This window comes from Ischnura elegans, chromosome 5, assembly GCF_921293095.1.
Source record: "Ischnura elegans chromosome 5, ioIscEleg1.1, whole genome shotgun sequence".
In the NCBI taxonomy this organism is placed as follows: domain Eukaryota; kingdom Metazoa; phylum Arthropoda; class Insecta; order Odonata; family Coenagrionidae; genus Ischnura; species Ischnura elegans.
In genome coordinates, this window is record NC_060250.1 from 86284616 (window position 1) to 86311927 (window position 27312).

Below are 27312 nucleotides of genomic sequence, written 5' to 3' on the forward strand. Positions count from 1 at the left end.
ATAGGGGTAGAGAAATATTTTCACTGCACAGGTAAATGAAAAAATGACTGTGCAGATTACATGCATGTAAACTGTTTCTGAAAAAATCATGAAATCATTTAATGATTTTAATAATACATATTTATGTGCAGGGGCGGATTCTGTAATTATTTCTAGGGGGCACAAGGGTATTCTCACATTTGAGATTAAAAACAAAACAACAATTACTGTAGAAAATATTCTTTATTTTGATATAAAAGTTATTAATATTAAATCAAATGATTGAGGCTCTAAAATGCACCAAATGAAACGAATGTAATATAGCATTAAAAATCTTGTCTATTTTTTAACCATCTTTTAAACTTGTCCCCGTGCCCCTCCCCCTAAACCTCCCTATGTTTATGGGTATATTGTTAATCACTGAGGGGTGGAGGTAGGGCTGTTGCAATTTGTGTGGATTCTTGGGCAAGTTCTGTCAAAGGATAAGATTTTGGGGGAGAAGGAAAAATTTAGGGGGATTTATAAAATACATACTACCCAGGGGGATACAATGCAGTGGGGATGCTTTTCTTATTTGGGTATGGGCTTTCCTTGGTGAGGGTAGGGGATATGAGCCCCAAACCTCTTAAATTTAGGATTGAACCTAGTGGGCATCTCTCTATATCCATCATTTTTTTCAAATCTCAGTTTAGTTTGGACCATGCAAGTATATTCACTCATTATTCAGGTCTAAAGTTAAAAAATAATTTGATTCATGATGCTAATGACAGGTCTGTGAAAAATAATGAAAAAAGTGAAATATTTCATCAACCCTTTCGTTGCAGTCAAACAGTAGAGACCAGTAGCTTAACTATGGGAGGGATGAGGGGATAGATTGCCCCTCCGCCTCCCCAAAGCCTCTGAGAAATAAAAAAAATTTAAAACTATGGTCTAGTTTTGAAATTTAATAACAGAATCTGCTTAAAGTTAAATTTTTAGTGCCAAAATGATGAAAAATGTATATTCAGGCATGTTCTTTTTCAAAAATTTTCCCAAAAAAGTAGCCTTGTGGGGGAAGGGGTCGCCACCCCAGGCCATCCCCCCCCCCCCCCCCCCCCCCCCCCAAAGCATATTCCTAGTTACACCACTGGTAGAGACTGTGCCCTGTGTGGCAAAGAATTAAGTGGTTACCCACTTCAGAACATAGGAGCTACATTTATGGTAGTGGACCAGGCTGATGTAATTAGTACATTCACAGCAGCAAAATGATTAAGTTAGAAAAAATCACAGCAGGTCCTAAAATTATTCACTGGACTAAGTGAAGCATATTGCAATTTATATGAAGTGTTTGTCATGCTTGTATTGAATGGTATACCTATAATTTATAATTCATATTTTGCCGATCATGTATAAACTCTTCTTGGGATACCGCACGGATAAGATTAGAGTGCTGACGTTTCGGGTACCAACTCGCTACCCAGAAAATTTGAAGTGACCGTTGAAGCTCAGCAGTTGGAGGGGCTGGATTGGTTAAGTCCCGATTGTTGTCGCAGAGGATAGTGGACCAGCATAGACATAGCTCTGGCAAGCATAATTCTTTTAAGAGTTCTATTCCAAGAGCTACTGATCGAATATCCGGTGTCTCTGTTGACATTTTTATTCTCAAGTCTTATTTCAACAGCCTCTTTAGTTAAACGATCCCAAAATCGATTTGATCGCCATAAAACTCTGGTGTCATCCCACCTTATTTTATGGTCCTCATCTAGGCTATGCTCGACTATGGCTGATTTTTCCAGTTGACCTTGTCGGAAATGCCTTTGATGCTCTTTGAGACGAGTAGATATTGTTCACCCAGTCTCCCCCCCCCCCCCCACGTAGACATTACCACACTCACAGGGGATTTTATTTTATTTTTACAGGGGATCCTATTCCATAGGGACAACCATTATAATGTTACAGATAGAGTCTCAAATATATAAGTTTTTATATATATTTGAGAATATTTTTGTTGCTCTACAAATCTAATCTCTCTAAATAATAATAAAAATAAAATAAATAAATAAGTACATACTTTTAAATTAATTCACTAGAAATATTAATCAAAGTCTCTTTAACTATCTAATAAAATTACATTCTAGTGGAATCTCTTGGTACATCTTATGTAGGAATTTGGTTTGACTGCTTCACTATTTGATCCCTTATTCTATGCCATATTTAATATGACTTCTCCATTCAACAGAAAGGCTGAATGTGCTATATGAGAAGAACTGGACATCACTGGTGAATGAGCAACTTCACTTGTTTGAAATTAGTGTTACTTCACTAGCTAAGACTGAAGTACAGGATTACAGCATCCATGGTGGTCCTCAGAAACATTCATTTGTCCATGGACTGTTCTACTCTTTGGCTATTATGACAACTGTAGGTGAGAATTATATAATTTATACAAAAGTATAAATTCAAGTCATTATTGGAATACAGCACTGATCAAAGCTATTCCTTTAAATAAATGGTAAATGGAAGTTTCAGGTTTATAATTTTATGAATTGGTGCAGTGCGGAGCCACCAGAGTGCTGGATGCAAACTGTGTGAACAATGTGGCTTGTGGGAGCTGTGCTTCCTCTCCTCCTCCTTCTATGGTGTTTGAGTGAAAACTTTCATAAAATATTAGTTTTAATTTCAATTTATGCACAAGTTTAATCCAACCTGATTCCATCGTAGCATTTTGGAGTTAACGTTGTTACCTGATAAGAATTGCATCCATTTTTTATGTTAGCTTAAGAATCAAAATGAAAAACTCTAATATTTTGATTCAATAAAATGAATCTCTTCAATCAGCTGGGTATGTGGATCCTTCACCTCTCAAAGAAATTTATTTGTGATGATTTATAGAAATCATGTTTTTTTACCTCATATATTTAAGTTAGCTTTGACACCACAGAGCCATTCAAATTCTTTTTGCATGTTTTGTCAAAAGAGATTGCTGTAATATATGGCATCCATTGCTGTTCTGGGTAATTCAATGCTTGTATTGAGAAAATGATGTTTTATTAAGCTTTGTGAGCTAACCATAGCACTGTTTCCATGTTGTGAACATGATTACACTTCAAGTACCTATCCATAGCATTTATTTTCTAATTAATAACAATGATAGTATGGTGACATCCTTATATTTCTAAATCATAATTACTATGATATTAGAAACTTATTATTTTCTTGTGGAAAATAACATTAAATTTTAGTTAATCACCTTTTTTCCACTTATAGAATAGAAAACCCAGCATTTTTAGGATGATGAAGTAAAGGTAGAAGTATAGTTTCAGAAATTTCATGAAAATGATGTTTCATAAGTTCATTGTGGAACTTCCTTTATTATAATCAATATTGATTCCTAGACTATAATTGATAAGCCCATTTTTTATTGTTCCCGCAGGATTTGGAAAATTTTCTCCTAAAACACCAACAAATAAAGTTGTTGTCATGATGTTTGCTGTATTTGGTGTCCCCATCACCATGATATGCTTGGCGTATTTAGGTACACTCCTAGCACAAGGCTTTCAATCTGCTTACACCTCTATTTTGCCTGGTATCTCTGCAGAAACTCTCAGTCCATTGACTGATAAAATAGAATGTAAGTCACATTCCAGCCAAAAGACTCAGCCTTTGGAGATCGAGGATTCAGCGGAGGATTTGAGAGGGTCTTCAGAGGTAGGTACAGTAGCAAGTATTATTTTTTAAACCAAATAATGCATTAAGTTTTCCTCCTTATTTGTATTGCATCAGCTCTAGTCATCAGAGCTAGTAAAATGCAACTAAACAATTGTCAACACTATTCATAACTAGTGCCTCAACCTTTTTTTTTTTTGTTACTGTATAGAAGAGATATTTGTGCAAGTCATTAATGTTAATTTCCAATGATAAAATCATGAAATGAATTTTATATTGATTTTAGTGACTATTCAAATATTTAATTACATAATAGATTTGATTGATTTTTTGAATTCCTGAACTATCTCTGCACAGGGGTGCCGACTTAAAAAAAATATTGGGGGGGCCCATACCGGGGAACTTGCCCCGGTAAATTTTATAAGTAGTGAGTTTAGAAGAGTCATATGATCAACATTACAACCCTGATCACTCAAATCTCGATATCTGGACACTCCGGGGAAAATCGACAAGCCTGACACATTTTTTACTCACATCTGTAACGATTTTTGGGGGGGCTCAGGCCCCCTCAGGCCCCATGGAGTCGGCGCCACTGTCTCTGCATATAAATCTCTACTCAGTGGATTCAATCATATCTGGAATCCATTAATTTAAAATATTTCAGTGAATCTTCTAATCCTTGCTCTATCTCTGTTTCTTTGGATTTTTAAAGAAATATCTCATGATAAAAATCATTAATACCATAATATGTTCTTTGTACTTATTTTAGCGATAAAGTTGATTCTTAGGTTAATGTTTGTCTCTAATGGGGTGGGGTGAAATAAGGAGGTTTTATCTATGGTAGTCTGTGTATTTTATTAATTTATACTCATGGATAAAATCACATATGCGAATATTGTTGTATTAATATGTATCAAATATATTTAAAATTAAGTAATTATTACCCAAAAACTTAAAACATAAAATTCTTGATTACCGTTGTGACATTAAAATTTCTTGCATAAATGACTTGTGAAGAAACATTGAAAACAGGGTCACTAGAAGTGCAAAGGAAATACGAAAATTTGTGTGGAAAAATCCAGATCAAGGCAAATTATTTTTTTTCTGTGAAATTTTGAGTTTTTGTTGTTAACTTCTAGAGATTTTTGTGCCAGGATAAGGCAGGAATTTTGAAATAAAAAGGTCTTGGGGTATTCAGTTTGTGGTGAATGTAGACCCTTACAGAAATTTTTAGTGTAATCTGAGACCCTAAGAGGCAAATGTCCATTGATTTGAGGTGGAATGACTAATTATGCATTAAACCCTGCCTTGTATTAAGAATACCATCTTGGAATCTCATAAAAACTGAAAAAGTTAATTATGGAGAGTTTTAGCCTTTTGATTTTATATTTCTTCTCCCAGAATACTCCTTCCTCTAATGCTCTAGATTGTATTTACTGTTTAAAATACTGTATGAGACATTTTATGAGTTGAGTAGTTTTCTTTGACCATAAGTTCAAGTGGTACTCTCCATGGTGCAGCATGTTGCCCACATACCTACTTACTACACTTTACTCCACTTTCCTTAACTTCCCATCTTTCAAGAAGGTATGTTAGAGTGCAACTGTGTTTGAGTTGCATCTGAATCAAATGGGAGTAGCGTGATTTTCACTGTTTAAATTGAATTTTCATCATGTTGCTATCAGTTTGATCTTTCCTATTTGTATTGCTTTAATTACTACACCCCATTCCACTCCTCCATCTAATGCCAAATAGGGGAGGGTGGGGCACAGTGAAACATGGGGCAGGGTGAAACAATTCAAATTTCCCTCCTCCTGACAATTCTATGAATTAGTGCTCTCTGTGTTATATTAAGGAACTAACACCACAACAGCTGCTGCAGTCTCATGGCTTGTGCTCTTCTAGTCTCCTGTTGATGGATCAAAACCTATTTTAAGGTGAGAAAAGTAAATAATTCCAAAGAATTATTTCACACTGACAAACTTTTCCTTTTCATGGGAAATCTTAACTTATCATTGTATTTACTGTTACCATTTCTTAAGTTTTGGAGACCACCAAACATATTTCTATATCTTCATTTGTTTTCATGCAGTAAGTTTATTTATTCAAGATGGCCTGGTGGGGCACACTGAAACAAGATAAATGGGGCACAGTGAAACATGTTTCACTGTGCCCCATGTCTCATTTAGGAAGAACTATTTGACTTGAAATATGCAGTGTGGATTACTATAGTAATTATTATTGTTATTCTGATGGAATTTCATTATTTTCAGAATAAAGATTCCAAAAATGAGGAATAGAATAAGAAAGAGCCATATTGGATCCTTCACAGATGGTGAAATGCGCGCTGCAGTTCATCTTGTTCTGCATGAAAACTATTCAATCAGGAAAGCAGCCAAAGAATGTAATGTCAATTATGTAACACTCAGTCGGTATGTTTATTTGTTTTTTGCATGTGAACATCTTGTAACATTGAAAGTTTTCTGAAAATTTTTTTAAATTTCAAATAAACAGTAAACGTAAACTGACATTCAAATTTTCCAAATAATAATTTTGAAAAGATTCTTTTCAGGTATGTGAGTAAGCAAAAAAAGGCTAGTGATGAAGGGACTGGTGAACATGTTCGCATGACACCAAAATATCAATCCAGATTGATTTTTACAGCTGAACAAGAAAAGTGCTTGGCTGACTATTTGATAACATGCTCAAAACTCTGTTATGGTCAGTCGACTCGTAACACTCGAGAGCTAGCTTATGAAATGGCAGTGGTGAACTCTATACAAGTGCCAAAAAACTGGCATGATGACTCTGCTGCAGGTTTAGACTGGCTACGATTGTTCTTGAAGCGAAATCCAAATTTAAGCATTCGGCAGCCTGAAAACTGTTCTCTTTCTCGTTGCACATCATTTAATGCACACACAGTGAAAACATTTTTTGACAATCTTGGTGCAGCCTTAAGACGTTCAGAATGTTTTGGTGATGGTTCCAGAATATGGAATCTAGATGAAACTGGTACCTCAACAGTCGTAAATAAGTCTGCCAAGGTGATTGCAGAAAAGGGATCCAAAGGGGTAAATAATGTAACAGCAGGTGAAAGGGGAACTCTAGTTACTACATGCTGTTTTGTGAGTGCATCCGGAAACACCATACCCCCTGCATTTGTTTTCCCAAGGGTCAAGTTCAGTGATCATATGTTGATCAATGCCCCTCCTGGCTCTCTTGGACTGACATCGAAAAGTGGTTGGATGACAGCAGAAATATTTCCTGAAGTTATTAAGCACTTCATCAAACATACAAAAACAAGTAAAGAAGACCCTACACTGCTAATAATGGATAATCACCAAAGCCATATTAGTATACAAGTAATAGATTTGGCAAAAGAGTATGGCATAATGATTGTGACTCTTCCACCTCATTGCAGTGCCAAATTACAGCCCTTGGATGTTTCCTGTTATGCTCCATTTAAGACCTATTATGCCGCAGCAGTTGATTCCTGGAACAAAAGCAATCCAGGTAAAGCTCTTTCCATCTACCATATTGCAGGATGCGTCAATTTTGCCCATCAAAAGGCTATGACTCCAGCTACTATTATTAATGGATTCAAAAAAACTGGAATATATCCATATAATAGGCACATTTTCACCGAGGCAGATTTCTTGAGTAGTTCTGTAACAGACCAGCCTTCTCCTGAAACTGAAGAGTGTGACTTATTGAGCCAAGAATTAAGAGCAACTGCAAGTACTTCCAGTTTAAACAATGGTCAAGGTGAAGATAAAAGAACTTTTCAAAGTCCTGCTCAGTTCAAGGGCTATCCTAAAGCCGCTCCAAGGAAAAATTCAACCAGGAAAAGAGAACCAGGCAAAAGTATGATCATAACAGACACACCAGAAAAAATCCGTATGATGGAAAAGAAAAATACAGCTATAGGAAAAAAAACTTCTGAGGCAACTAAATCATGCAGAAGTTTATTTAATGCCAATGTTGCCATTGATAACTGTGAGGGGCCCCATCAAAATTCAGACACCACGTCAGAGGGAGGACTTTCAAACCCCTTGGAAGGTAATGAGGATATTTTAGAAGGTTTTGGAAATAAAGTAGGTACAGTAAAAGTTGGTGATTATGTTTTGATTGAGTTTTCATCGAAGAAAAAATTCTACTATGTAGGTAGAATAATTAAAGAAGCAAGAAAACACAATGGCGCTGAAGTTACATATTTACGAAAAAGTTCCAAAGTGCCAAATTCATTTTTTTTCCCACATATTGAAGATATAGCATCTGTCAGCATGAAAGACATTAAATTAGTTTTACCACCTCCTTCTTATCGCAAAGGAACTGCAAGAATGAAAAGGTTTATTTCATTTAAAATTTCATTTGCCAATTTAGATGTTCGTTAAGCTTCTAATTATCACTGACTAAGGTGCAGTTTGTTTCATGTTTTTTAATCCATTACTGTATTCATGCATTGTGAGTTTCATTCTAGTGAAAATATTGCCAAAGGTAAAAATAAATGGTATTATAAAATCTGAAAAAATGTGTTTCACTGTGCCCCATAAGTAAAAAAGGCCCTGTTTCACTGTGCCCCACACATGGGGCACAGTGAAACAATTGACATATCACTACAAAAATTGATGTAAATCCATTGCTTTTTTAAATAATTCCATTTTTTAAAGTAGGAATAGTGAAGAAAATGACAAGCACCATTTATATATTTTCATTGTTATTTTATTTTCAAAAGCAATGTTTTTATAGGCAAAATAATAATTTTTGTTTCACTGTGCCCCACCCTCCCCTAGTATTTAAAAGGAGAGTCCTTCTATATCTTCAAATTATGGATTCCGTATACATATCACTTAACCTTTTTATCCCATTTGCTAGTCTCTCATAATTCATTTCATCACATTTGTTACTTTGAAAGGTTTATTCAGGCAATTTTGATTTTTTTGATAATATTTTTGTGTGTTGGAGCAAGTAATTCTGGTGGCACATAGGCCATGGCTTCTTGTTGCAAGGGTAATTTTTGCTTGTAAATATTACAGTACATTTTTATGTCATTAAAATTCCTGTAAAATTAATCACAATTGAAGGCAGGGGGTATCTCTGGGATGGACTGTCTTTCCCCTTGGTACCAAATTTGATATATGTACCAGGAGTCTGATTATACCAGAAGGCTAAGGAACCCTATATTATTGAGTTTGTATATTCATGCCACGTACTTGTTTGTGAAATGTTCGGTTCTCTTGTTATCCGGGAGGGAGAGAATCTTTATAGTGCATATTTAGATTTTACCCGGCCTACTCATCATTTCAGCACTCTGTATGCTTTGCAGGTAGAATCTCCCTGGTATGCTTCATTCAGACTTTTTATTCACCACTTTGGTGAGTGTGAGCATTGGAGAAATAGGGGAAAAGTTTTTGGCAGTGTATGTACATTGTCTTCCAAAGTAGAAATTATATTTTAAATAAAAAATTATATTATATATAAAAAGAAGTTGGAATTTTCTTTTGGGTGGAACACTGCTACCATAAACCCTCAAAATCCATTCTCTTTGGAGGATACAGGGTCAAAAAATCTGAGTGGCGGAAGTGGCCTATTGAAGAGCATGACCCCACAGGCCAATAGGCTACTGTATGCACACACACACACACAAATGGTGAGGTATAGAGTATGGCTGTGCATTGTGAGGTACTATCTTCATGGCATCAGGCTGCTGACAAAGAGAACAGTGCTTGCAGGTTGCAGATCACACATTATGTTGTCAATCCCACAAAAAAAACATTTTCGGCTTTTCTTCTCTGATCCATCTACCGCTAACATTTCAAAACTTGAAGACAGATAATCCACCCTAAATTCACCAGAACTCATTTCTCTAGCAAATATTGATAGTAAAAACTTATTTAAAATTATGAAAAGTTTTCCATGGCTCTTGGCGTTCTTGATCTACGGAAACAGTGAACGCTATCAAAACTGAAAATCCCTTACTATGTATAATTTTGATATAAATCAGTATTTAGGTTTGAGAATTGAAATTTACTAAAAATAAATTATCTAACGGATCTGGATCATTGCCAAATTCTGAAGTTGGGTCCTATGGGTTGGGTTGTTGCCTTTGCGGTATACATGTATACCTTTGCTCCTGGGCAACATGCATTTAAGCTCCATCCTATGATCAATTAAATGAGACTCCTTTATTCCATCTCTCCTGGCCGTTTGAGGCACCTCACATGAAAACAATGGTTATTCACTTATGTACTTTGTTGAAGCAATTAAATGTACGTATTTATAATTTTTTTCAGGAAAGTTTTTGTCAAAAACTGCCAAAAATTAATTAATTGATTAAATTAGCACAAACCACATAGCTACAACTTGCAACAATACATCTTGAACACAGTGGCTCCCTAATATGATTGATTTCTTGAAAGGCAAGGTGGAGGATAGTGGGATAGGTATGTTGGCAACATGGTGCACTACCAAGTCTGCATTGCCTAGGGTAGTTTTCTCTCTATGGGTTTTCTCACTTCTATTCTTTCTTCTCCTCAGATTTCATATTCAAGGGAGCGTTTAAGAAAAGGTCAAAGACATGAAGCTATAAGTAAACCAGCTAGAAGATCTAATTCTATGATGCTCGCAACAATGAATTTTGCTCTCGACGATCTCAGCGAAAATGTAAGCACAGCTTCTGAGAGACATTCTCTACTAGTAGAATGTGAAATGTGTGCAGTGGAACAGAATTCAGTCAACTCTACCTCAATGAGGACATGCGAGGATGTAGAAGATTCATCAGAGGCAAATATTCCAGAGAGAGAGTTGAAAAAATCTATGAAAGATTGTGACAATGCTGCAGACATTCAATGTTCACAGGAGGATAGATGCAGTAATTGTGACAGTCAGGCAAAGGAATGGTGAGAATTAAATATGTGACTTTTTAGTGCTAATTGTAGATACCTGAGATGTACAATTGGTTACTTCTGGGGGTATGGTGGCCTAATGGGCATGGTGTGAAGCTACCCAAACGGCACAGCACCCTCCATATCTAATTCTTATCTAGATAGTATCCATTGACCATGGGGATACTATGCTGCTCCATCTCTTTTCGTCAATGGATACACTCCACGTACCGTCTGTTGACAAAGCACTTACGATGCATGTCAATGTGTGCTACGAAGTGCGTACGAAAGGATCTGAAGGTCCATTAGACTCCTTTATGAGAAGATACCCTTTGGTCAGTTTACTTTTACAGTTTTACCTTGGTCCTAGTTTCAAATCCTCGTAAAGCCTTTAGACTTCTCCCACTAAAATCTTTGGAATGCTAAGTGGCCAAAGAGGAGCCATTAATTTGCTAAATTTACATACTTCTACTCATTGGTGGCTGGTCAGGTGATTTGAGTCTAGCACCCCTTCACCTACATTTAGATAGAGTAAATAAGAAGGCCAGTTTTAGTTTTGAGAATTCAGGAATTAAAATTAATTTCTAACATTAACCCTTTTACTGCCAGCCCATTTCAGGTGGGATGTACGAAGACTGCCAAGGGTATTTTCCAGAATTAGCAACATTTCAGATTTAAAAATTTTTCTACCATTTAATTTTATTTAATACGTCTAGATATTTTTCCCAATTCTTAAGATATATTTACATCTTATAACCATAGATAGATTATGGGGGTTTACATAAATTACAGTCATTGAAAAGGCCAAAATCACAAAAAATAAGTGAAATACATAATTCAGGCCGATAAATCGGCCCCTGGCAGTTTTTACTCAACCAGCGAGGGCCGATATATCGACCCAGTGGCAGTAAAAGGGTTAAATGGTGCATGTTTATGCTGAAACTTGTTGCACAATGCTCCACGTCACTGTAATTCACCCCCTTCAGAGATCACAAGCCACCACTGCCTCTAGTTTAGGCCGGGTTGTGCTCTGCCATAATCAAACTTCATTTTCAAGCACTGAGTGATTGTTTCAAGTCACTCTGCTGCAGATGGATAGTTGGTAAATATACTTGATTTTACTCATCTCACGTTTATTATCAGTCTTCACAAAATATTATTTTAACATGTAATTTTAAGTTTTGGAGAACGTCATTTCTTATTACATGCAGTGAAGTCATCTGAGGAGATAATTTCAAATTTATTTGTATCTTTTCATTTGCATGTAGGAAATCTGATCAGCCCAACACCCCATCCCGAGTACCTTTAATTGACAACGATATTATCCAGCCACCGCACTGTTTACGACATACAATGACTGGAACAAAATATCTTTGGAATACATCTTTTTCAATAAAACCTTCAGTGCCTGCATCAACAAAATGCTCATCTAGGAGAGGACAGTGTACAAAATATGATCAAGATTCAAGCCCTTTTGCAGGTAGTGACAGGTATGAAAAGAAAATGAAGGTTCTGGTGATAGAAATGCTAGACAAATGTATTTCATATCCTGCATGGTGATCAGGATTTTTATATTTGACCATTGGCCATTTATATGTCACACACTAGTTTGCAATTTGTTGGTGGGAGAATATTACTATGCAGGTAGTAACCAAAGCGTCTAATATAAATTACTAACAAGTGTGCTATGGTGTTACCAACCAGTGGGTCCTGACCACTGTCCTGCACTCTGGCAAATTTGTTCTCTAGACACTCAAATACCACAGGATTTGAATTTGCCCCTTGGAGAGGGCTAGACTAATTGTAAGCTAAATATCCAAGTAGGTACTTCTTCTTGCTCACTCAAAAGCCTAACTCTATCATATCATGATGATTAGCAATTTCAAAAGAATGAGTCATCCATGAGATTTTCTACCATTATCAAAAGGGTCTTGAGTTCCTCCGATCAGCACCTCAGGAAAGATTCCATTTTGATCAATTGTGTTCATTGTGAAGCATATGTGGCCAATCATGGTTATTAATATTGCTGTTCATCTTTGCTTTTGATGAGCATTGAAGAACTTTTTTGTTGCAGAAATTTGTGTTCAACTCCTCCCTCTGCTGTCACAACAATGGATCGTGCTTCTTCGAACCTAGCGAAATTGCCATTCTGGGTCATTTTTGGAGTTCTTGGCACTTATATCTGTATAGGAGCAGCAATATTTGCATCACTGGGAGGATGGGCATATATAGACAGTTCCTTCTTTTGCTTTATGCTGCTATCTACTGTTGGATTTGGTGATATTGTTCCTGGATATTTATCCAAGGTATTGTATATCACATTTTGCACCATAAATTAAGGTAAAAATACCAATACAATTTGAATTAAATACAAATTTTGAGTCAAGCTGTGGCGAATCATAATACTTCATCAGGATGAATAGCCCACTCTGGAGTGTGGACCAACTTTTGAAACTGACTGCATGCATATATATCAACCAAATGCATGCACTTATTAACCCTTTCGCGCCGAATGCCACACCTTTGCGGCGTTAATTTTCCTAACCTAGGCAACGACTGCCACGCCTGTGCGGCACAGGTCGAAAAAAGTGACCGTGGCGGACACAATAGACCCACGGACGCGGTCGCCCCTCGTGATCCGCCTTAGCGCGAGCCCAGTCCCATCTTCGGCTGCTCAGGTCGACCCTTTCTTATCCTCTCCATGCGGTCAACTACTGTTATTTGCAGTGTGTTTTCCAAAACTATATTTGTTGCTTACTTTTCATATCTATTGCTATAAATTAATTCATTTTTTTTGCTGACCACATGGAAATTTCAAACAAAATTCTAACGTTAATATCAACGGAGTTTTAGACCAACTAGTAAATATACTAAATCCGTCTATATCAACGTTAGAACTTCGTTTAAAATTTCTGCATGCTCAGAAAAGAAACACAAAAATCATTTTGAATGTAAAAAATCGATACAAACAACAAATATTTGCATATATTTTCCACTAATATTTTAGCCAGTTGACCGTGGACTCGTCCTAGGAAGGAGCTTTTAATCCCTCTAGGGTCTGGGACGGAGGCCGAGGAAAGGGATCGGCGCCCCACTGAGTTGGGTCCAAAAATGGTTAGGGAGGGAACCACTGCCTTCAGTCGACGCGAAAAAGCTTCGTACAGGGGAGTAAAGAAAACTTTCAAGAGACTCGTATTGAGGAAGAATTTCCCTCAACGAAGGTCCGGTGCGAAAGGGTTAATATAGTGTAGTGGTCCCGATCCACCCCCCTCCCTTTCGGGTTCGTGCCTTTTTACCTTCCCCACGGGATTTAACCGGGGATGATGAGTAGGGGTTCCGCTACATAAAGGTGGTGCTGTTCGGCCGTGACGGATGATGACACCATACGGTCGAAGAGCGAATGATGCCCCTCCACAACCAGACTTTTGCCGCGTAAATGAAATAAGGGCACAGTTTTGGTTCCCCAATTTCCTCTGCACCGCGTTACTATTCTGAGAAGCGATCGAATGAGGGATGTTTCGACGACTTTGGCAATATTAACGAAATATGTCCTTTTCACAACACATTTAATGAAAAAATAAAGAGTCAGAACAGAAATAACCCTTTTCAACATGCACGGCATCTCCTTCAATAAACAAAGAAAATAATGAACCATCCAAAACACCCCTGGCGTCACCTTTAAACAAAAGAAATAATTAAACCTTCAAAACACACGACGTCACCTTTAAATACAAAATAATTGAAATGGGATACCAGATTGGGGGCAAGGCGCAAGACATCGCCTCAAATGAATGGCCGTGATTAACACTCTTTCAGAAATAGAGAATTTCTCTTCAAGTTCATTGTCTCATGTCTTCTCTTTCTGAGGATTTAATGACCAAGGAAGGACAAGGCACTGAGGTAAGTTACGAGAGTTCGCTATCCAAAAGAATATGTAGGGAGGCAATGATAATTGAAAATGTGGGAACCATCGGAAAATGTGGCGATGAGAATTCTTATGACGTTTTTTTGTTGAGCGAGGATGGATCCTGCAGGAACATTGGGTGTTGAAAAGCATGTCAATGAGGCGAGGATATCAGCTCTCGAATATTGCCTGGCACACCACTGTTTGCAGAGTTCTGCTTGCTGCTCACTTGGCCACGTTCTCGTGCCTTGGCTTCTTGATTCCACAATGACGGCGGACTCCATGCTGCTAACTTCTCGACCACAACTCAGGTCGCCCTCTCCTTCCTCCTAAATTTCCACTTTTTTATCCTCTTCACTTAACCTCAGGGAAAGACGGCGAACTTCACTACACACACATAATAAAATGAAAATACACCCGTGACTTAACATGGAAACAGACTTAAAATTCTGAACAAAGAACAGAAGAAAAATAAACCCTTCTTGCCAAAATCGCGAAAACCTCCAACGATCAGCTCTCTAGAATAGGAATCATATTTTTTTTAAAATATGCGATGGCCTTGGACCATCACAATAGACTCTCCAAAAATGTATTTTATTTGCCTGGAATTTACAATTTTGCTCTTAAAATTAAACAACTTATACTTATCCATTATATTGTTCAACCACAACAGTTGGTTTGATATGGTGATGCAATATGCTTATACATATAATAAAAAGGGAGCTGGGGCATTCATTCATCACATGTAAAAATGTATGCATTTAAGTACATATACGCTATTAAGGTATATGATATGAGATTCCTTAAAATTGCTGTAAGACGCAAGTTGTGATCCTATCTACGTCTGTGGTAACCAGAATGACAGAGGTGGTTGTATTGAAGGGCCTTAATTTTGAAGAATATTAAATACATATTTACATTCTGTGCAACATCTTGAATTTGACTTAACCTAGGTCTAAGAGCTCCACTGATACCTTAAATTTTCCATACAGGCTTCAACTTTACAACAGAAATCTCGGATAAGTACCACTGAGTTACCTGTGGCATTTACTAACACTGAAGTCTCTCAACCATGGATTCTAATGTCTTGCTGTCTATACCTTACTTTTGGAATCATCTTGGTATCTTCTTCTATTGTTGTGGCCCAAAAGAGATGGATTACTTTTATACATACTGTGAGAGCAAGATTGCTTGTATTTGACAATGACTTAATGGATGGGGAAGACCATAATGAAGAAATTGTGCCTCAGGAAGGAGCAATTGAGCTAAGTTTTAATCAGCTGTTTTAAGGGGAATGTCATTGAAGTGCCTGCCCCTACATATTGAAAGCACACACAAAGATATCATTATAGCCTTGCATCATTCAAATTGACTGAAAACTGTTTTGGTTTTTTCTTTTACATAAATACCAAAAATCAATTTAAGGATATGTAATCTCTGATGTTATTGTTTTGGATGGGTCTCTAGCAGAAGTTATGGTGTCATTCCATCTTCATCAGTTTCACATAATTGAACTTCATTTGTATCATACATCATCATGTGGCAATTTGGATGAATTTTTACAAACAGCAAATTTATTTTTATGCTTGAATCTTAATGACACCAAAACAATTTCATCTCTTCCCATTTGTTCCGTACAAAACACTCTTGCAGCATGCCATGAAGGTATAAAATACTTATGCGGCAACGTTCATTATTTTTATTGGATATTTTGATGTATGTGAGATAATTGTATGAGTTGGTTTAAAAAAATCATCAATTTACTAGTTTTAATAACATTTCACTCACTCAATAAAGGATTCAAACCATTATTTTCATCAACTTGGATTCCTCTGGTTGATATATGTCGTCTCTTTTCTTATCTTCAATTTGAAGCCTATTCTCTCTATCCACCATGCAAAATGTCTCCTCCCATTAGGTACAGACTTTGTCATCCCCATGCCCCTCAGTGTTACCGTTAGACCTGTTCAGCCCCCTCGACATCCCCTCTTTTATCTCCTCAACAAATTTCATCTCCTCACTCACCTTATGTAGCACATCTTACCTAGAGAAACCACTTTCCATCAACATGCAACTGAAGCAATGAAAATGCTCTAATTTATGCCCTTTAATTTTTAAACAGCAGGTCCACAAAAGGAGTGTTATGTTTTCAGCACCAGGATGTGTACGTATGCCACTTTCTCCATCAAAGTTCTGAAGTAACACTGATTTTGGCACTAACTACTGTTTCACCAGTTGAATTTTTGATATTTTTTTATTATTTACATTGGTTACCGTTGAAATTAGTGGTACCTAGCTAGTGACATATTTGCCACTATAAGTCATATGCTTCTTTCAACTCTCATATGAAGGTTGAAAATATGGAGGCTAGATTGCTAAACCAATTATAGTTAATTTTATAAAACCTATGCAATAATATCTTTTGTTATTTCAGTCTGTTACGGCTATACACTATATTTTAATAGCATAATCAAAATTATTGGGAACAATATCCTGTATCCAATGTCTAATGAAGCTTATATGTATAATGTCTGAACACAGAGTAAGTGCATACATACTCTACGGTATTACTTACACTTGCTTCCTACCCCTCCTCAAATCACTGACTGAACTAAAATATGTATTTCCACAAGTAAATAAGGAACAGTTCGGGCCTCAAAATGCAAGCATTCATGAAACAACTCACTTATAAGAAATCTGAAAAAATGAATCCAATTAATATATCCTGGGAAAGCACAAGATCTAAATTTATATATGCTTTCTGTTGACAATTTTGTTGAAAATCAAATACTAATCTAGGATTAAGTTTATCACTTAAATGGGGTCCTTAATATCTTTGGCATTCTATCTAATAAATGAAGTTTCCAATAAGCTGAAAAATGATGACATGAGGTGACCGGTACTGTAACTGAAAGCTCACAAATATTTTATGTGGCAGAGCGAAAGATGCAGACAGGCTGCCAGATCACAGGTGATGCTAGCGAGAGTGTGAAATTGTGCAAAGGTTCACTGTCCAAGGGAAGCGCAATGAAAAAGATATTGAAAAATTTGTGAAAAATAAAAATTGTCTATAGTCTGGTGGCACTTCACCTGATTTGCCACCAATGCCCCACAACAATTAACATGTTGACCGCTGCACCGGTCATAGTAACCACCAACAAAATTTCCTGTCATAGTGACTGACCACAAGTTGACTGAGTCCCAGGGTATTCTTACACCAATGGTTACTGGGAGAGTTTGTTTTGGCATGGGCCGTGACTGAAGTGGTCATTGTATGTATAGCCGGATTACCTCAAAATAGAGTGAAATTCATTTCAGATTCATTAATATGATATCTCTACATAACATAAATCAATAATATGTATGTAACAGATGAAATCTCATAAATATCCCATATCTCTTTTATAATTCAATTATTCAATGTCAGAATGATTAAAAATTGTAGTATTTTTCAGTGTAAAAATTCTTCACAGATTGGATCTGAATGCATCATGTTTTTAGATTTGAACAATCAAAGAGAGATTCAATTTCTTCGATTTCCATTTTTTTAATCCAGCCCATCAGTGCAGGCTACTTAACTTATGATGCTACATTCTCCAGTCGTGACACCTCCAAATTAGATAGCTTCCTAGTAAATGATCAGCAGGAGCTGCTGCTAAGGCATCCATAACAGAAACAGCTTAAACTTCAGTGATTGTGATGGGTTTGAATTGGTATGCATAGTTTATTTTCAGTTTGAAAATAATTGGCTCTTATCAACTTCTGGGAAATGTTTATAGGATTATTTAAAATCAATATTAAATTGGTACAGAAATCATCACAGTCAATATTTTAAATATGATTTAACATAATATTTCAGTACAGAAGTATATTTTGAAAACAACACAAAGTTGGTTCATTTTAACGAAAACATCAAAACCGATATGAAACTCTTAAAAATGTAATTATGCGAGTTATAGAATTGAAACAAGAAGCCAAAATTAATCAACAAAACAACATTTTAATATAACTGTCATCGCAACTTGGTTTTGTTAAAAGTATGCATATTAAATTTACATTTTCTATGGCTCAGAGGTAGATAAAAGAGCTTCTTGAACTGCTCGATGAGACAAAAAGGACAGACGCTCTACACAAGATAATTCTTTTGGTGTTGCAGCCCTGACTGAAAATGCTTGGTACCTCCTCTTTCCCAATGGCCGACAAATACATCTACAACAGGGAGAAGAAATTTAATCTTACATCATCAAATTACTCATAGCAGTGAAAAACATGAAAACTTCATGGTCAATGAAGGTAGATTATAACAATGGCATTTCCAACTGAATGGTATTAGGACTGTAGCATTATACCAGCAGCAACAAGAAAAGTTGAAGAGGTCCACCACAAATGCTACTATAAGGTAGTTCCAAAACTAATCCATAGTCTCTTGGGTTGTATATTAACTCAATAGATACACTGAAGATCACTTTGGAATAAGATGCTTACAAAATGTTGAGTTTTGGTTGCAAAGGTCTTGAGTATACTTTTTAGTATTTGGCCTTGAATGATATTATAATGTTTAGTCTTAAGAGGATGCTCACTACCTCCCACTCAACTGGTCTTTTTTGTGACAAATTACTTGTTTAAAATTTACGCTATCAAATAGAAAAATTTCAGGGTGTACGCAGTAGACCTATGTATACCTTTTTTTGTATTGTAAATATGTCAATTTCTCCTTAGTACTTTCTTTAAGGTAAATCCTCATGTTTGTGATACATACAGGTAAATACGTTGGCAATTGTTCGCTCTAAATACTATGAAAATTTCTAAGTTTTAAATGAGTAATAAATCGCTGCCTTGGTTTGACAAGGTTCTAACTGCCCATCTGCTGGTTTTGAGAAAAACCTTGTCAAAGTTTTAAACTGCTCTATTTCTATTATTAATAGGAATTTATTTTTGATTTTTGGCAATACACTAGTGATCCACTAGTAATTATTACTTAAAGAAAATATGTTATTTATTTTATTTTTTTACATGTTTATATCAGTAATAAAATAAGTAAAATACAGTTAGAACCTTGTCACACCAAATATTAGTTTTTTCTCCTTGCAGTTGGAACTTTGTCACTGTTCTAAATCTGTTAATAATAATAATAATAATTTATTTGTCCGGCGATTTGTTCTCACAAATATAGGACACGTCAATTATGGTACAAAAATACATAGATACAAAAAACTACAAGGTATTACCATACATCATGTAAAAAGCAAGGTGTTATGGATGAAGAAAATCATCCACAGAATAAAATAACTTTTTCAAAAGAAACTCATGAAGCTTTGATTTGAAGAGATATATGTTTTTGACTCCCTTCACTTCTGGTGGGAGTTTGTTAAATAGCAGTAAGCCCATGTGCCAAGGTGCATAACTTGAGTTCTTGGTTCTTGTAAATGTTTGATGGAGGCTTGTAGAACTCCTTGTATAATGACAGTGGTAATCACTATTTGTTGCATAATTCGAAAGATTCTTTTTTGCACAGACAATTACAGCATACATATATACACAGGGGAGAGGTAAAATGTTGAATTTCTTAAAAAGAGGGCGACATGGAGCATAAACAGGCACCTTGCCGATAATACGGAGTATCCTCTTTTGAATTTTGAAGATTATTTTGGAATTGGGTCTAGGGCCCCAGAAGAGTATACTAAACATTACATGTGAGTAGAATTCACCATAATAAATTGATAATAGTACATCAATATCTACAGTTTTTCGGATAGACAGGATCAAAAAACAGACAGAACTCAATTTACTGCGAAGCTTCTGAATATGTTCCTCCCAAGATATTTGATTATCAAGAGTTACACCCAGGAAAGAGGAACTGAGGTTTTGTGGAATAGGTTTACCATCAGTCTTGACAGAGATCTGTGATTGCTGTTTATTCTTGTTGCAAAAGTAAATTAAATTAGATTTCTCCACATTGAGGAGGAGAGAATTTTGATTACACCACTCTTGTAAGACACGTGCTGCATCATTAGATTTTAAGGTCAGGCTTTCCATTGATGTGGCAGACACTAAAACATTGGTATCATCAGCGTACAATACTGGAAGTACACCTGGTACATATTTAAACATATCTGGGAGGTCATTTATAAATAAAAGGAACAGAACTGGTCCCAGGACTGAGCCCTGGGGAACGCCCATGACAATTTTTTTCTCAGGGGACATAAAATTGGTTCCATCCCTTCTAAGGACAACACTTTGTCGCCTATCACTCAGGTAAGACTCAATCCACTTGTAGCCTGCACCTCTAATTCCAAACATTTCAAGTTTTTGCAGTAATAGACCGTGATTGACACAGTCAAACGCTTTAGAAAAGTCAAAGGAGAGAATAAGTGATTCTAGTCTGTTATCCAGATCATCTAATATTTTATTCACAACCTGGTAAGTGGCAGTAGTAGTAGACCTTGATTTCCTAAAGCCATGTTGGGCGGTGGATAATAATTTTTGAGATTCCAAATAAGCTATGAGACGTGAATAAAATACTACCTCAAAAATCTTACTGAACTGATTCAGTAGAGAGATTGGACGATATGAATTCATCCTCTGTCGACTGCCCTTACCTTTGTATAGAGGGATGATCTTTGCTACTTTGAGTGGACCTGGAAAAATGCCTAACCGTAAAGATGCATTGATCAAGAATAATAATGGGGACATGATTGCATGGAAAGAACGCTTTATTACAACCATTGGAATCTCATCAAGGCCAGCAGTAAACTTATTGCTTAGTTTCCGGATAACATTCCTTAATTCTGAATCAGAACAAGGCTGAAGAAATAAGGAATTACAAGGTGTTACTGTTCGGGAATATTTAGTATGTTGATTCAATTTGGGTAGTTGATGTGACAGGAAAAAATCATTGAGGGCAGAGGCCATTTGAAAATTATCATCCAAAATGGTATTGTCCTGGGAGTTCAAGAGTTTAAAGTCTGACCTATTACTCTTGCTATGTTTCGATTCTTTAACAATTTTCCAAATTTCTTTAGTTTTATTTGCTGCATTATTAATTCTTTGGTTATTGTATGTCTTCTTGGCATTCTGAAGGATATACCTATAATTCTTTTTCAAGACAGTATACTCGCGTCTATCAGTGGGGTCCGTTTTACCATTGAAGTACAGAGCCATGTCTTTCATGTACCTCGATAAGTTACGAATTTCTTGCGAGACCCAAGGTTTTTTGTAGCTTGTCCTTGAATAACTTCTACTTTTTACTGGCAAGATGGGAAAGAAATAGTCGAAGTACTCTAGGTATGATGAGTAAAAGAGATTGAAGCTGTCATCAAAAGAGGACATGTGATAAATGCTAGACCAATCATGAGAATTTAGCAATTCACAGAAAGTGATAATATTTTCTTCAGAGAAGAGTCTCTTATATGAGGTTGAACTCATTTTTGAAGAACTAACTTCAATTTTGCAAAGTTATTATTTTACATAGAGGAATAAAAACCGGTGCATCACATAGAGAAACATAAACTTAGTTATCTTGAGTGAAAACACCAAATTTTGCAAAAATGTCAGTTAGAACCTTGTCAAACCAAGGTAGCGAAATATTTAATGTAAAAAATAAAAAATATTATAAGTCTAGTGGGATTGATATGTCATATATGCAAGCATAAACTCATGTTGTACTGCAAAGAAGTGTAGCATAAGAAGTTTCATACCTCACATTATCCCCAACTGTCAACTGAGGAGCAACTCGGTCAATTTCATAAAATATAATTGTAAGAACAGGACTTCCGGGCTCACGAAGTAGTATTTGCTTTTCAATTGGTTTTGATCCAGTCTTCATTTGCAGAAGAGGAGCTAAAATTAATGAAAATCAAAATCCTCGAGATAAAAATGAATTATGACAGTATTTCATATCATTCTGATTATCTCCTTCATCCTATCCACTATTTGTTGAGATGCATACACTCTCTACAAAACAATTCTCACAAATCAGATATTTCTATCTGATCTTGTAAGTACCAACTACCAATTCCACATACCCGTCCACAGTGAGCTTCACCTTCTACCCAAACCAGCCTTGGGTGGAATCGCATGGTGAGTAAGTGTGCTTACATTTTTCCTTACCACAAAATGAAATTTTACCTATGATTTTTTTACATGTCTAGAATAATGTCTTTAAAATATCAATAAGGTTAAATCTGAATATAGATTTAAATTATCAATAATGAGACAAGAAATAAGTTATTAAACATAATATTCTGCAGATCACAAACTATTACTAGATATATTCTAGCTGTGATGCTGAAATGAACTTAATCATATGATGGATTGGTTAAAAAGAGAATCTCCATCAGCATTGATGCTCTTCAAAACTTATGTTAGTGCATTAATCAACATCTATTGATTGGCAAAGTCATAAATTCAAAATAGTATTTTTATGATTACTTACCAATTATTTCGAACAAGAAATTTGGTTTTTCAAATTTATTTTCATACATCTTTTCCCATTTTATAACTTTTTCAATAGACCCAGTTAGTACCCTCAAAGATATTCTTGCTGGATCAAATGGCTGCTATCAAGAAAATAAAGCAGACAGCAATCAGGCAATTGATTACTGACTTGAAACTAAAATATTAAGGATTAATGAAAAATTTGGAATTAAGTGTACATTACCACCAATGTTAATTACTCTGCTGGGACTCCTCAGTTTTTAGTAAAATAAGTACTTCGCTATACCTCAAATTTCCTATGCATAAATACTACAAAATATTCTGCATTTTAGAAAAATATAAATGAGCAATGATCAATTTTTTACATAGCAATGAACTTAATTCTTGTTCCAGGCCATTTAATAACGCTTCATTGGCTCTGAAAGATGACCATGCCTCTTAATCACTTCCAAAACACATAAATTATTTTATCTAGGATAAGGCATAGTTATGTAGATAAATTATTCAAAAACCACACTTTAAATTCCCAAAATTTTCCGTTTTCTACAACTGAAAAATCTACCATGGTCACCTACTGACCCACAGGGGCAACAGTACCCTCCTTAATTTTGTATTACATATAAGCATTGTGGTGAAAACATTAAAAGGCAATGGAAATATCATTCTCATAAAATCTTTTACAGCAGTGAATAGAAAATTTCATGCAATCCCTTACTCCTTGCATGTGTTTGGTATTAATGTGAGAGGCACATTCAACATGAGTGGGTAGCATGTGTCTAAAACAAACAGTTGTACTCAGAAAATTAAATTGCCTACGATTAGGCAGTAGGAGAGAAGGGAGTTCAAAAAAGTTTCTCGCATGTTGAATTTCCAAAATAATATACAAGAACCGTTATTAATGTAAACAAGACCTGCAGAAAGAATTATCTCTGGCAAACATAACTTTGCATTGTAAGCACAAGTAGAATCATCAAAATTTAGCCTACCTATTTAACACATGAGGTACCTAAACATAATAGCAAAGACACTTGTAGAGCATAACTATAAGTAGCAGAAACTAAAGGAACAAAGTGCCATGTGAATAGAGAATTAATATGCAAGAGGCATACCTTATTACTTGCATTACCCACTTTAGCTTCTTTTTTGTTTTCACTTGGATCCCTCTATAAAAGATTTGGGGCAATAAGGATACATTTCTTTTGAAAAGCATTACATGCTACACATATTACTTTCATCATCATTAAGTCCCAAAACATGTTTATTTAAAATCATACCTTTAGGTTAAACTTGTCTGATTTTCGGTCTAGAATATTTTCTTTTTCTTCCGGAAGAGTTATGTTTACTTTATGAACATTTGCCACAATCTCATGGGGTGATGGATGATTTGGTGGACTTGATGTGAGACCACTCACAAAAGCCTCCTGTTGAATTTTTGGTACAGATTCTTCTTGGTAGCAAGTAAAGTTGTGGGAACCATCTATATTGGGTGGTTCCATGACATTTTGTTGATACGTGGGAATATATAGGCTGCTTGGTCCACTAAAAATAGTTCCTAATCCATAGGGTGAAGATAATTGAAGATGCTGTGGCATCATCACAGGAGCAGGGTCACCATAAATTGGCTCTGGCACTTGCCTCCGTTGAAATGGTACTTTATATGGTGTCGTCCGTGGAGTGTTAGATGTATTTTGTGGTTGACAATACATACCAGGGCTTCCAATTCTTGGAGTCATAGGACTACTAAGAAACATATAAAATGTCAATATCATTTCAATGACACCACAACATTAGCTATTGCACCAAATTTGCAGTAACAAATTTATCTTCAGCCTATACTCGTCATCCTCAGCATATATATGTTGTTTTTCTTCCAGAAAATTTGTGTAAATTTCATACTGAAACCTACCTCTACTAAGCCCCTGCTGGCTTGGCTTACTTGTATGCCAGCACACAAAAAGTAAGTTAAATTTCACCCCACAAGGAAGGGAGTAAGAGTTTGGGCTGTGTCGTTTGTTAAAATTCACCGCCCGTGGAGCTTGGAATTGAAGTTAATAAAGAAAATAGCTTAAAAGTTAAAAATTATTATGAAAAAGAATTATTTTTTATGCATTCAAGGATGGTTTACTGTTCCAAAACATGCCTGAAGGATCAAAATGGCTTAAATAATGAGTTACAGAAAATTTCAGGCTATTGTTTGAAACTTTATAGGCAGGCACCAGCATCATCTTAGGAGCACGATCTTTTGAACCTATTCGTAAATTGAGTGGGTCTACAGCCTATACAGTCCTCATTATCCTTTTTTCAATCTCAACGGGGCTATTACGCCCCTCAGAACTTCCTAATACCTCCAGAATAACTGCACAGTCACTTCAATTTTAGTCTTCATGCATTTTTCAGGCACTACTTACCAACATAAGTAAGTAAGTAAGACGTAAGTCAATGCAGTAGGTAAACTTTTTCCAGTGATCTGGTACATAGAAAAATGGTACGTAGTGACTTTTGACTCCCTCCCACTCTTAAGCCTTCATTGAACGAATGTCCTCAGACTTGTTTGATTAATTTTGGAACAGTGAGCATTTTAAAATTTATCTAAATTACACTACAGACCTCAAGGAGTGCACCGTGGAAACATACATCTAACTACAAACCACTAAGTGACAGAAAATTTCCAACATCTACAAATATTCATATCAGTATGCTGTTCATGGAATTGAGCATCAAATTTAAGTATTGAGTTAAAATCCACTTAAAAAGACAACTCAGGACAATTTAAGTACCTATCATGCTGTACAGAGTGAAGACATATGAACAATGGATGCCATGTGGTAAGTAATGATACCTAAAAATTCCAAATAAAAGTGTTATTCTTGCCCTTCTGTCCCCAATGGCCATATTACTATCACAACAAATAGGTGAATGAATTTTATAGTCCGCATAATTCGTTCCATACATCAAAATACAAATATCACGTACCCAATAGAGTTGGAAAAATTGCTCATGCCACTTGCTCTCCTTTGCATCATTGAAGGGATCGTTTGCTGAATTCCTGAAATAATTCATCCAAGTAAAACTTGATACTATGCTCATAACTTGTAACCGATATGATTCTATTGAACTAACCCCTGAACCTCTGATACCCTGGATCCATGATAAAAAAGACGTTATCACACAAATAAGTTGTATCGTTAAATCCGCTAAATGCAAATTACCGCTCACCATTAATTCAAACCGCGTTGTCAAACAAGTGAATGACGACAACACGATCTTTTGTTTATCAAGAATTTATGTGGCTTTATTAATATCCTTCAAAAATTCCATCATCAACACTTCGACAAACATTGAAAATTATTAATAATGTAAAATTGTTATTGGAATTTCTAAATTAAAATCATCAGATTCCACCAACCGATGGGATCTCTTCGTCTTGTCCGATCATTTCCTGAAAAATATAAATTAACAAATCACTGTCATTGAAATCCCAAAACCCTTTGTTCTAAATGTTTCTTGAACCTCAGCACTTACCTGTAAAACATTTACCAAAGCTGTAGTCTCATCTAGCATTTCTCGATAAGCTTTCTTCTGTCTCTCCAGAACTTCTATCTTGCAATGCAATTCTTCGTTTTCCTTCAGAGTTTTCTCCAGAGCCTTCAGACGTTGCTCAGCAAGCATTTTCCAGTAACCCTCGCTAGGAGGATCTGAAATATGAATAAATCTTAAACCATGCTCACGAAATTACGACATCATTATCGGCAGCTGAACTCACCATTTGAAATTAGATCAGTCACATCAATTCGAGATTCGACTTCCGTTTGAGCCGATGCATGATGAATATCCTTGATCCCACCTTTCACGCTGTCATCTTTCCTTGAGAGCTGATCTTTTTCCTTGATATTGCTAGAAGGAAATAAGAATATTATCTTTCACGCCCACTACACACACGATCCTTTAATGCAATGACAACTAACCTTTTAACGATTCCCGCCTTGACAGAGGAAGATCCAAGTCCAACATTTTCTTTGTCCCTTGTGTTAGGCTCTAGGGTGTTCAACGGCTTTCTCACTGAAGAGGACTACATAAAAATATGATATCACCAACTACGACTCAACCGAATGCATGCCACTATAAGCGAATAATGAAAATACATTACCTTCGTAGTTTTTGTCTTCATGATGACACCACAGATTAGCTGAGGAAATTGAAAACTTGAATAAAGCCCACTAAAACACACTTCTCTCCAGTTTAAGACAACTTCTGCCGCACTTGTTTACTTTCCATGTATGAGATCTTTAAAATGCCGATTGCGCGAAATTTTGAGTTCCGTCAATCGTTACTAGCGATATATATCGATATTTTCTTCACTCAAACATATGAGAACGATAGGAATTTGGTATTTAATGTGATAAGTTATATTTTAGCAGACGTTAAAGTCATTTTAGTTTATTAATACCTTTTTTGCAAATAAAA

General features: G+C 35.9%; 4 protein-coding genes across 8 annotated transcripts in view; 2 read left to right on the forward strand and 2 right to left on the reverse strand.

The window, feature by feature from the left end:
* The window catches only part of LOC124159176 (potassium channel subfamily K member 18-like), a 43955-nt gene extending 27734 nt beyond the window's left edge, over positions 1-16221 (forward strand). The window contains exons 2-7 of one of the 2 annotated variants that reach the window (XM_046534798.1): positions 2198-2383; positions 3392-3666; positions 10162-10523; positions 11777-11998; positions 12583-12814; positions 15405-16221. In XM_046534798.1, coding sequence (XP_046390754.1) covers positions 2198-2383; positions 3392-3666; positions 10162-10523; positions 11777-11998; positions 12583-12814; positions 15405-15701 — 1574 coding nt within the window. In that variant the 3' untranslated portion in view covers positions 15702-16221. Of the gene's footprint in view, positions 1-2197; positions 2384-3391; positions 3667-10161; positions 10524-11776; positions 11999-12582; positions 12815-15404 lie in introns of those variants that run through there. The other variant, XM_046534799.1, reaches the window with a different exon arrangement.
* LOC124159175 lies at positions 5385-8137 on the forward strand. 2 transcript variants are annotated; one of them, XM_046534796.1, is made up of 3 exons: positions 5385-5561; positions 5898-6056; positions 6197-8137. In XM_046534796.1, exons 2-3 carry the CDS (start codon positions 5914-5916, stop codon positions 8016-8018), a joined length of 1965 nt encoding a protein of 654 aa, XP_046390752.1. In that variant the 5' UTR covers positions 5385-5561; positions 5898-5913; the 3' UTR covers positions 8019-8137. The 2 variants fall into 2 exon arrangements, with proteins under 2 accessions (XP_046390752.1, XP_046390753.1); XM_046534797.1 differs by lacking the exon at positions 5385-5561 and having other exon boundaries at positions 5966-6056; positions 6186-8137.
* A 2233-nt stretch (positions 16222-18454) lies between the features above and the next one.
* Positions 18455-26079, reverse strand: LOC124159177. Of its 3 annotated transcripts, none has more exons than XM_046534801.1 (7): positions 25969-26079; positions 25822-25894; positions 24123-24585; positions 23958-24011; positions 22847-22970; positions 22110-22251; positions 18455-18621 (listed from the first exon to the last, which is right to left on the reverse strand). In XM_046534801.1, the coding sequence occupies exons 1-7, from the start codon at positions 25994-25996 to the stop codon at positions 18474-18476; spliced, it is 1032 nt and encodes a 343-aa protein (XP_046390757.1). In that variant the 5' UTR covers positions 25997-26079; the 3' UTR covers positions 18455-18473. The 3 variants fall into 3 exon arrangements, with proteins under 3 accessions (XP_046390757.1, XP_046390758.1, XP_046390756.1); XM_046534802.1 differs by having other exon boundaries at positions 22847-22967; positions 24123-24588; XM_046534800.1 differs by having other exon boundaries at positions 24123-24588.
* A 34-nt stretch (positions 26080-26113) lies between these two features.
* On the reverse strand, positions 26114-27193 carry LOC124159178 (geminin). Its single transcript, XM_046534803.1, has 5 exons — positions 26996-27193; positions 26814-26917; positions 26612-26742; positions 26371-26543; positions 26114-26287 (listed from the first exon to the last, which is right to left on the reverse strand). The coding sequence occupies exons 1-5, from the start codon at positions 27014-27016 to the stop codon at positions 26240-26242; spliced, it is 477 nt and encodes a 158-aa protein (XP_046390759.1). The 5' UTR covers positions 27017-27193; the 3' UTR covers positions 26114-26239.
* Positions 27194-27312: the final 119 nt, after the last annotated feature.

Coding starts and splice junctions, on each gene's coding strand:
- LOC124159175 (XM_046534796.1), top strand. CDS start 5,914: ATGAGGAATAGAATAAGAAAGAGCCATATTGGATCCTTCACAGATGGT. Junction 6,057..6,196: donor AATTATGTAACACTCAGTCG/GTATGTTTATTT, acceptor GATTCTTTTCAG/GTATGTGAGTAAGCAAAAAA.
- LOC124159177 (XM_046534800.1), bottom strand. CDS start 25,996: ATGGATCCAGGGTATCAGAGGTTCAGGG. Junction 25,895..25,968: donor AGGGTATCAGAGGTTCAGGG/GTTAGTTCAATA, acceptor GAATTATTTCAG/GAATTCAGCAAACGATCCCT. Junction 24,589..25,821: donor AATTTTTCCAACTCTATTGG/GTACGTGATATT, acceptor TATGTTTCTTAG/TAGTCCTATGACTCCAAGAA.
- LOC124159178 (XM_046534803.1), bottom strand. CDS start 27,016: ATGAAGACAAAAACTACGAAG. Junction 26,743..26,813: donor AAGGCGGGAATCGTTAAAAG/GTTAGTTGTCAT, acceptor ATTTCCTTCTAG/CAATATCAAGGAAAAAGATC. Junction 26,544..26,611: donor GACTGATCTAATTTCAAATG/GTGAGTTCAGCT, acceptor TTCATATTTCAG/ATCCTCCTAGCGAGGGTTAC.